At 46.9% G+C, this 10,924-nt stretch overlaps 2 protein-coding genes across 2 annotated transcripts in view; both read right to left on the bottom strand.

The window, feature by feature from the left end:
* GRIN3A (glutamate ionotropic receptor NMDA type subunit 3A) overlaps positions 1 to 10,924 on the bottom strand; it is a 250,352-nt gene that overhangs the window by 24,922 nt on the left and 214,506 nt on the right. The gene's annotated exons all lie outside the window — the stretch shown is intronic.
* On the bottom strand, positions 1,035 to 1,547 carry PPP3R2 (protein phosphatase 3 regulatory subunit B, beta). Its single transcript, XM_007950312.1, has one exon. It carries the CDS (start codon positions 1,545 to 1,547, stop codon positions 1,035 to 1,037), a length of 513 nt encoding a protein of 170 aa, XP_007948503.1.

Here is a 10,924-nt window from a genome sequence, read left to right as displayed (position 1 = left end):
ATATATATATATATATATATATATATATATATATATATTTGCAATGCATATAATCAAAGAAGTGGTGGGTTTGCTTTTATCTTCTGTTTGCTTCTTGACAAAAAACTTTCTCTCTTCAAGCCTCCATTTCCTCTTTTATGAAAATGGAAGCTTGATTCGATTATAGTACTGAGATGATCAAAATAATTCAAGGCGTGTAAATACAGGAACCATAAAATCAGAAGACGATGCAGTGAGGTGGAGAAGAGCTCAGGGTTTGGGGTCAGAGTGTTTGGTTCAAGTCCTTGCTTTACTGTTACCACCTGGGGGAGCCTGAGGAAGAGTTTCGATTTATTTACAGCATCATCGTAACCCGAGCTGATGCCAGCCACCTCACAGCACTGTTATAGTGAGGAAATGACGTGGCAAATGTAACAGTACCTCGCATGCAGGAACTGACCAGTCAATGCTGTTACAATCACCTCAAAGAGGCGTGCAGAACTAGATTTCTTGGCAACTAGCAATCAATTGAGAGGAAACAAAACAAAACACTTGAGGTTGTCATTGCCATGAGTAGAAATCAACTTGGCCGGCAACTGGCTCTTTAAAAATGTTATAAGATAAACACCAATGAAGGATAATTTATCGATTTGCCAGAAGACACCTGGACACCACAAGGAAACCTAACACCTGATAATTTCCTCCCACACCTCAAACTCTGAGAAAGGAAAGACATGTATTTGGAACTTTGACTTTCTTTCTGACCCTTTGTGTCTGGTTTTGGAATGAAGTCAAAGAACACAGGCACTTACACAAGCCACCTCCTGCTCCTTCCCCACCCTCCTCCTTCCGTCTTGCCCTCCGCTGCTGGGTGCCACCCTGACCACCAGAGAGAAACCATTCATTAACACGAGTTGGTTACAAGACTCTTGTTAGAAACGGGCCTTTACAAACAGTCCTTCCAAGGACGTCAGAGCCGGCGCTGCGCGGGCTGGGCCAGTCTTCGGAGCCCGCCAAGAGCGAACGTCGCTGGGGGGCGCCCTTTCCGGAGAGCATCACACGATGAGCACGAGCTTCTTATGGCTCTCCAGGTGCCGGACCACGGCGCAGAACTCCTCGAAGGAGATCCTGCCGTCGCCGTCCGTGTCCAGGATGATGATGGTTTTATCGACGACCTGCTGTAACTGCGAGTCTTTCAGGTTGTCGCCCACCATCATCTTCAGCACCTGGAAGAGCTCGCCGTTGGAGATGTAGCCGTCTCTGTCCATGTCGTAGATGCTGAAGGCAAACCTCAGTTTCTGCTCCTCGCCTCCCCGGACACTGAACAGGGAGGCCCCCAGGATGAATTCCTGGAAGTCCACCTCCCCGTTGCCGTCCGCGTCGAAGACGTCGATGACCCGCCGCAGCAGCGGGTTGTGCCGCAGCTCGGGCAGCGACAGGAACTCTTGCACGCTCAGCGCGCCCGACTTGTCCAAGTCCAGCTTCCGGAAGCTCTTCCCCAGCCGTTTAATCTCGTCGTGGTCGAAGTGCGAGCACATCTCCGCGGGGTAACTCTCCTCGTTGCCCATGGTTGCGCGCAGGGTCATGGGAAGGAGCCACGACAGTTGGGCCCGGGTGCCACGGGCGTCGGAGGCAACACTGGGCCGCGCTGGGGGGAGGGGCCGCATGGACTTCCGGCGCCGGAGAGGCGGGGCGGCGGCGGCAGCGGGCGGCGCGGGAGCTGGGGTCTCCAGGACAGGCGAGGCGCGGGGCAGCCTGCCTCTGCTGTCTTCCTTCTCCCACCCCTTTGTAGGCTTCCATTACAACCGCTATTGGCCTGGCAATTATTTTATCTTCTCACTTCGTCACTTTTTTCCCCAGGGGCAGGGGTGAATGGATGTTATTCATAACAGTATCTCCCCCCCACACACGCACACACAGTGTCTGGGGTACCCAACCAAAGTCAACTCATGGTCACCCCACATGGTCCAGAAAAGCATCACTCCATAGGGTTTGCTTGGCTTTTTTCCTTCTTTTTTTAAACCCAACTTAATATGAGTCTGCCCTCTCTTCCCCACCCACCCCTGGTAACCGTCAAAGAATACCTCTTCTTTTTATTTGGGTGAAGGCCTTTTCTAGACTTTTTCCAATAGCGGTCTCAAACAACATTGGCCCTTTTGTGATTCACTCATTTCAGTCACCGTAACGGCCATGCTCCGAGGTGTTCTGCAGATTCGTCATGGATTCCATCGTTGATCCGTTCCTCCCTTGATAGGCATTTAGGTGGTTTCTCTCTTCTTCCTATGTGCACAGTGCTGCAGTGAACATGGGCGTGCATCTATCTGTTCGTGTCACGGCTCTTACTGCTCTAGGATATGTACCTAGTGGTGGGCTTGACAGATCATGTATATGGTATTTCTATTTCCAGCTTTTTTTAAGGAAGCATTATACCCTTTTCCACAGTGGTTGCACCATTTGAGTCTTACCAGCACTGTTTGAGGGTTCCAGTGCCTCCAGTCTCCCCAGCCTCTGTTGTTTTCTGTTTTTTCGAGCTTTGCTCTTAGTGCTGGAATGAGATGATGCATCCCTGTTGTTTTGATATGTATCTCTCTAATGGCTAATGAGGGAGCTCTGGTAGCATAGCGCCTAAGGCACTTGACTGCTAACCAGAAGGCTGGTGGTTCAAACCCCCCAGCCACTCCTCGGAAGGAAGATGGGGCAATCTACTTCCGTAGTGATACTGCCTCGGAAACCCAAGGAGGGGTCGCTATGAGTCGTCTCTGACTCGTCGGCACAGAACAACAACAATGGCTAATGAGGAGCTCTGGTGGCGTTGTGGCTGAAACCTTCGTCTGCTACCAGAAGATCAGTGGTTTGAATCAGGTGCTCCGTGGGAGAAAGATGAGGCAGTCTGGTTCCGTAAAGATTTACAGCCTTGGAAACCCTATGGGGCACTTCTATTCTGTCCTAGAGGGTTACTATGAGTTGGAATCGACTCAATGGCAGTGGGTTTGGTTTAATGGCTAATGATCATGAGCATTTCATGTTTCTTAGCTGTCTGGATGTCTTCTTTGGTGAAGTGTCTGTGCATGGCCTCTGCCCAATTTTTAATTAGATTATTTCTCTTTTTGTTGTTAAGGTGTTGGAGTGTTTTATAAATTTGAGGACTGTTTGTCAGCTATGCTGTTCAGGCTGTAATCTTTATGGGGAGTCCCTGGATGAAACAGATGGTTGGCAGTTTGAACCCACGCAGAGGTGGATTCTAACTAACAGTAATTTTCTGGATGGTGGCAGATCACCAGGCCTTTCTTCCAGGGGGCGACTGGGTGAGCCTGAATTGCCAGCCTTTAGGCTAGTGGTCTAGGGCAGACAGTTTGGGTCATTGACATACAGTTCATGTTAATAAATACTTGTTGAATGACTGAGTGAACTGCAATCACGTCTACTTATGCATACTTCATAAGCCTTTTTTGTAAGATTTACATAAAAAATCTGATGATTTTACATAGATATACCCAAACCTACACACACATCATTTTGATGCAGTGGCCCCTGTCCTTTGTCAGGACATGGGGTTCAAGGTCTTTGTAAGACTCAGCCTAGATACAACAGAGTTTCTTACGTAGACCACCTCTAGGTGCTGACATAGTCCTGAAGAAAGCACCCAACCTGGTTGTAGGCATCTCTCAAGAAGACACGGGTCCAGAGAGCACAGCCTCTGTCACCGTGCTACCTCAGATCCGTCATTTCATGCTCCGTCCGTACTGTCGTTGGACTGGTGCCGGGCAGCTGTCCTGGCAGAACACTTTGAGAAGAACCACTATGCACCCAGAGAGGCTTTCTGTATATGTGGGGAGTGACGGCGGCTCTGGGCAATGGCCCATTTTTCCACTTGCTTTAACTGGACTTGTTCTTTTTCGTTGAAGATTAATCACACATGCTCCCTCATATCCCATCAGTTACTCCAAATGCATAAAAAGTAAATTTAGTTCAAGAGCAATTCAGTTCAAAGGCACTTGTCATGGGGAGAGGAGGGGAGGAGGGTGGTGAACTCCAGGCCACTAAATCAAGCTGAAGGGGCCAGACACTTCCTCACTTGTCTTAATGTTGGCAGGTTCTCTGTACTTCAGTCAGAAGATAAGTCTAAAGGTAACCACACTGAAACTGGCACAGCTAAGCCACTGGCTACCTTATCATCAAGTATAGCCATTTTCATTTGCTTCTATAAATGATGATTCATTGATTTTATCTGAATCCTGATCATATATAATCCCTTTTCCCAAGCAGATTACATCAGCAGGGATCCTAGAAGAGTGCGCAGAAGAGCCAATGACGTCAGTTATGGTATCCCTCAAATCTACAATGGAATCCACTGCCGTGGAGTCACTTCAGACTCACAGCGCCCCTAGAGGACGGAGGAAAACCACCCCGTAGATTTCCAAGGCTGTAAATCTTTGCAGCTTTGCCTTACTGATTTGCTTCTTTCCCAGCTGTCTGCCAAATGAACAGCGCAGCTGGGTATAAACTCTTGAATGTGGATGCTGAAGCCACCACCTTAACGTGCATTACAGGAGGCCTGAAGTCATGCAGGTCTCCCACCGCCACCAATGGCTCTGACCCGTGTCCTTGCTCTAGCCAAAAGGCTATTCTAGATTCTGGGGGCTGCCATTCTAGGAAGTCAGAAACCTCAGGGCAGCCTGCTGTCCTCGGGGCATGTGGAGTGCCTTTGAGTCTTTGGAATCGCATTACTGTCCCAGGCTCATGCCTTTGACCACTGTGTAGTCCAGATTTTTGGACTGACAGGTGGGTGGTGGTTAATGATTGTTGTTGTTATGTGCGGTCGAGTCGTTAATGATAAGGTTCCCTTAATTTACTCAATGAACACGGCACAGGAATTGATGTAGTGAAAGGCCTCCATTAGCCCATTCATTGTTGCCAGTTCCACCTTCTTTTTACCAATACAACCCTTCACCTTTGTATAGACAGGATCGGGATCGTACTTGTAGGAACTATACTGAGTTTTACAAACTGTGGGTTGCAACATATTAATGGGTTGTGAAGTTGGTTGGTTTAGTGGGTTACAATGAACAATAAAAAAATAGAATAAAATATTGAACAGAAAATATCACTAGTAAGGGGAAGTACTCTCTGGAAATGCCCTGGTGCCACTGTGGTTAAGTGCTTGGCTGCTAACCCAAAGGTATTAAGTTCAAACCCATCACCTGCTCTGTGGGAAAAAGACGTGGCAGTCTGTTTCTGTAAAGATTTACAGCCTTGGAAAACTATGGCAGCTGTTCCACTCTGTCCTCTAGGGGTGCTGTGAGCTGGAATCAACTCAACTGCATTGTTGTTGCTGTTATGTACCGTCGAGTTGGACCCGACTCATAGCGCCCCCTCCTTGAGTTTCTGAGGCGGTATCACTATGGAAGTAGGATTGCCCAACCTTCTTTCTGAGGAGTAGCTTGTGGGTTTGAACCGCCAGCCTTCTGGTTAGCAGTCAAGTGCCTTAGGTACTGCGCTACCAGAGCTCCTAACTCAATGGCCGTGGCTTTGATTTGGGCTTTGCTTCTGCAAAGATTTACAGCCTTGGAAATCTACGGGGCGGTTTTCCTCCGTCCTCTAGGGGCGCTGTGAGTCTGAAGTGACTCCACGGCAGTGGATTCCATTGTAGATTTGAGGGATACTGTAACTGACGTCATTGGCTCTTCTGCGCACTCTTCTAGGATCCTGGCTAACTTTCTCCCGAGCAACCCCATGGCCGTTATTTAGGTGACAGGAGCCAGCAGTGTGGAAACTCTTTGTCCGCTGTATTCCTCAGTGTGGTTGTATTAGGAGGCAACAAGGGTAGTGGAGAAAGCTCAGGAGTTAGATAAACTGGTTCCGGTCCCAGTTTGGCCCCTTATTAGCCGTGAGCCCTTCGAGAAGCAATTATCACACCAGCCTAGTGGCTCCATCTGTAAAATGATGATGACGCCTGCCTTATCCACTACACTCACTGTGAGAGTCAGATGAGTTGTGTATATAGAAATGCATATAGCAATCTTATCAGAGGAGTTAACTCATTTAATGGTTGAACAGACAATGCTGGGAAGACAGCACCCGCTCGCTGAAATAATTCAGGTGTGCAACCAGAATGGCTTGCCTCCTGCGTGGTTGAGAATGTACTTTTGCTGGCTTTGGAGTTCAGTCTACGTGGAGTCGTGTTCCCTATGGTGGTCCGTGGCTCAGCCTTATTGTGGGACTCAATGCCATTGTTTTGATTTTCTCCAGCCATTATTCTTAGTCATTTCCATGGAAAGCACTGTTAGTTACTCTTTCTGTTGGCCTCTGCTGTGGGTGTTTATCACTGTGGAAGGATTTGGACTGTTGGATGCTCACTGCTGTAAGGAAATTACAGGATTGATGAATTGTTCAGCAGACACCAGGAGGCTGATGGCACTGCTCTTGCAACGAGTCATTTTTTTCCCCCTCAAGAATGTTCAGAAAAAGAACGATGAGACGGTCACGTGAAAAAAATAACTGCCATTGGAAAATAAAACCAACGGATATGGAAGTGAGCCTCATCTTGTAAGCAAGTCAGGAGGGTGGGTTGCGAGAAGTGTCACAGCCATTCCAGAAGCTTTATAGGCAGTTCTCGGCCATTAGCTGGAGGTTCTCACTTTTCTGTGGTGTTGCCTGTTACCATATTTAACATCTGTCTGTACTGAACTTAGTCATGGTCTAGACTGAGGAACCACAGAGTCCTGAGTTTAATATCTTGTCTGAGCATCAGACTTTTCATCTGTGAAGCAGGAGCAATGTAATGGTGTCATAAATTATTGTGGGTTTAAATGAAGTAAGATGTAAAACTCATGGTCATTGAGTTGATTCTGACTCATAGTGACCCCCACTGGGTTCCCAAGGCTGTAAGTCTTTACAGAAACAGATTGCCTCATCTTTCTTCTGCGGAGTGGCTGGTGGGTTCGAACCACTGACCTTTTGCTTAGCAGCCAATGCTTTAACCACACCACCACTAGTGCTCCTTGAGATGAGACATGTAACCATTGAAAATAGCACAGAGTAGGTACTGAATACATTTGGGTACCTGTTTCCTTTTTTCCTCCAAAGCAGAATTCTGGCTATATGTGTTGTCTCTGCTTCAGATGTGATGAACCTTGTTTCAGGTTTACGTCCATTTAACAAACATATATTGAACACCTGCTAAGTATCAGGCCCTGAACTAGGTAATGGGGCTTACTGGGGTGAACGAGACAGTGTCTTGGAGAACATAGTTTTGCCTTTGAAAAATTCACAGTTTAGTAAGGAGCAGGGGGTTAAGAATGTAGCAGTATTTGGTCATTCTTTTATGTTTATCATGTATATTCAAAAGGGTCAGGAGTGACATGTTTCTTTTCTTTTGTAGTTTAATATGAGCTTTGGAATGTATAGTTTTCAACCTTAGTTTTGCTATTTTACAATTCTGTGACCTTGGGCAGAGTTACTTCTTTGAGTCTGTTTCCTCGTCTGTAAAACAAGAACAACTGCCAACTCACAGCATTATTTTTAGGGTCAATGAGATACGACACATAACCAAGCAGACTCCATGCCCAGCACATAGCCAGCTGCCATCGAGTCCCTTCTGACTCGTGACAACCCCAGGTGTGTCAGAGTAGAGCTGTACCTCGTGGCATCCTCAGTGGCTGAGTTTTGGAGAGCCAAGCCGTTATTCCAAGCACCTCTGAGTGGATGCAAACCTCCAAACTTTTGGTCAGGGGCTTAGCGCATTAACCATTTGGACCATCAGGTGCTTTGTCTAGCATATAGTAGGTATTGTAATAGTGGAAGTTATAATTATTGCCTACTTTACTCTTGTCTGGAAAATTCTCATAGAACGTTAGCATACACACACATGTATTCAGCTATTCATTGGTTTTCTCAACCAACACTTATTAAGCACCTGCCTTATGAGAGGGATTTCATATTACTTGGTTCCACAGTCAACACCAATGGAAGCAGCAGTCAAGAAATCAGAAGATGTACTGCACTGGGCAAATCTGCAAAAGACCTTTTTAAAGTGCTGAACAGCAAAGATGTCTCTTTGAGGACTAGGTGCACCTAACCCAAGCCATGGAGTTGTCAATCGCCGCATATGCATGTGAAAGCTGGACAAGAGGAAGAGTCGATGCCTTTGGGTTGTGGTGCTGCGGAAGAATACTGGAAGTCCCATGGACTGCCAGAAGTGCTGACAAGTCTTTCCTGGAAGAAGTGCAGCCAGAATGCTCCCTGGAAGCAAGAATGGCCAGACTCTGTCTGACCTACTTTGGTCATGTTGTCAGAAGGGACCATTCCCTGGAGAAGGATGTCTTGGAAAGTGGAGGGTCAGCGAGAAAGGCGAAGGCCCTCAACGAGAAAGACTGATGCAGTGACTTCAACAGTGGGCTCAGGTATAGCAATGACTGTGAGGCTGGCATGGGACCGGGCAGTGTTTCGTTCTGTTGTACACAGGGTTGCTGTGAGTGGGAGCTAACTCGACGGCACCTAACAATGATGTGAGAGGGATGCAGTAGTGACCTAACGTGGATCTTTCTCAGCTGTCCCTGTTCTCATGGAGCTTATAGTCTTGAAGGAAAGATGGACATTAACCAAATTGTCATGCCCAGAAGAGTAAAGGAACGTCTCTGATTATTTCAGAAAAGAGATATGTGGAACCAGGAGAGTGTGCGTGATAGAACTCAACCTGTTCAGAGAGGTCAGTGAGGCCTCATCAGGGAAGTAATGACTGCACTGAAATCTCAAGGAGGGGAAGAAGTCAACTTAATGTTCTGGGCAGGGATGAGAGTTGCGGGCAGAAGGAACTCCATGTGCAAACACACTGTGGTAGGAGGAGCATGGGAGCTCTGGTGGTGTAGTGCCTAAGGCATCTGACTGCTGACCACAAGGCTGGTGGTTCAAACCCACCAGCCACTCCTTGGAAGGAAGACTGGGCAATCTACTTCCGTACAGATATACCGCCTCTGAAACCCAGGGAGGGGTCGCTATGAGTCATATCCGACTCAACGGCAGTGAGTTTGGTTTTGGTTTGGTTTAGGAAGAGCATATCAAGTAGGGGAACTTACAGAAGTGGCTGCGGCAGGGAGCTACAAGGGTAGCAGGCATGTGTTGTATCAGTGGGGTGGAGATGGTCTGACCATGTCCCTGAAGAAAGAAAATCATTCCTCAATCATGTTCAACGTGTCAAACATTGGGAGCCTTCTGAGATGAACCCTTCTCAAAGAGCTTACCAACAGCAGGAGAAGCTGGGACATCAGAGGGTTTTAATTAATGACAACACAAGATCAACTTTAGTTTTGCTGTTTAACAATTCCACCAGATGGAAAATGAAAGGCATCCTCAAAAGGCAAAGAGCAATAAGAATTTAGAGAATTGAGAAACTACTTCTTCCTGGGGACAAATGGAGGAAGACCTTTTTTGCGAGGAGTGTTATTTGATCCTGTTGGACATAAAGGAGGGAGGTGGAAATCAACAAGGTGTTTAATGCAGCGGAGGTGTTTGAGCAAAGGATCAGAAGGTGAACTGGAAGGACAAGCGGGATTTCATCAAGGAGCGATTTGAATTAAGATGCAGGTAGTTCCCAGCATAGTATGTATTTGAGTTGCCATGAACCACACTTAGGACTTTGTTGGGGTACATCTTATCATTAGTGAATGTGCTACATACAGTGTCACAACACATGTGTCAGTTTCTACGCAGTGTTTTCAATGGCCAAAGACAAAGATAAGATTTATAAATACTGATAATAAAAGGCAAGAATAATGGGGAAAAAAAAGAGGTACTCAACTTACGTAAGAACCAACTTAAGAAAGAGTAGTTGGGATGGAACCCCCTTATAACTGGGGCACTCCCTGTATTTGGTTCCTATTTATAGAGAAAGCACAAGTTTTACTCAGCAGAATGGCATAATTGGAATTATATTGTAGAAAGATTAATGTGGCATCGCGAGGGATGGGTTGAACAGGGGAGCCACTGGCAGCTGGAAGGCGGACGTTTTTGATGCCTGTGTGTGACATGAGAGCATGAGCTAGGATGAAGGGACGTTAGAGGGGAAGTGTTAGGCCTGAAGTCTATGGGTAGAGGACAGAGGAGGAGGCAAAGGTGAGGCTCAGTGTGACCTCACTGTCCACCCTGGATGGACAGCCCTGTGCTGAGATGTTGCAGGAAGCCACCTAGACAGACTGTATGATGAATGGGCACCCCTGGAAGGACTCCCGGGCTCCCCCAAGATGCTGCCTTCTCATGTCACATGCCATAAAATCCCATCAACTCCATACAGATAGATGGGGACAAGATGTCTTCAGAAGCCATGGCAACAACAGAGGAGCTGGCAGGCCAATTTCTCATATTCTTGGACTTGGTTAATGCCGTTTCTGAGGAACAAAAATGATGGCTTTTCTGATATTTTGTGACGCCGCACATCAGAGCCACTAGATGGCAGTCTTCACACGCCTAGTGTGATTTCTTTGCGCTGGATACCGAGAGCCAGGAGGCGACCACACAGTGGAAGAGACAGAGAGGAACCCTACTTCCTGGGCCCCCTAGAGATTTCAGTGTGTGGAGGTCCAGACAAACAGTCTCTCACAACAGTCCCATCAGTTTGAGCACTGGCCACACCTTTTAGTTGCCTAGTAAATGGAATTCATACATATTCGTGAACTCATTGAATTTAACCAGTAACAGCGTGTGGTCCTGGGTGTAATTTATGTGCAAACATGTCTTGTATGAGAAAGGGGAGAGAGAGCCTTATTCCAAGAGATCATGGTCATTAACGAGGGGAAGGGAATTACTGTATTTTTACACAAATGATGTGCACATTTTATGTGTTTCTTTTTTTTTTTTTTTTGCAAGCTGCACAACACCCCCCTTTGTGCGTTAGTTTCCTACTTTGTGTGTGTGTGTGTGTGTGTGTGTGTTAGTTGTGTGGGCGTTATAT

Source organism: Orycteropus afer, unplaced genomic scaffold (genome assembly GCF_000298275.1).
Source record: "Orycteropus afer afer isolate SDZICR_OR568_19922 unplaced genomic scaffold, OryAfe1.0 scaffold00267, whole genome shotgun sequence".
NCBI lineage: Eukaryota > Metazoa > Chordata > Mammalia > Tubulidentata > Orycteropodidae > Orycteropus > Orycteropus afer.
This window is presented reverse-complemented; position numbering and strand designations above follow the sequence as displayed.

Bases quoted from the DNA above. Each gene is read 5' to 3' on its own strand.
- PPP3R2 (XM_007950312.1), bottom strand. From the start codon at position 1,547: ATGGGCAACGAGGAGAGTTACCCCGCGGAGATGTGCTCGCACTTCGAC.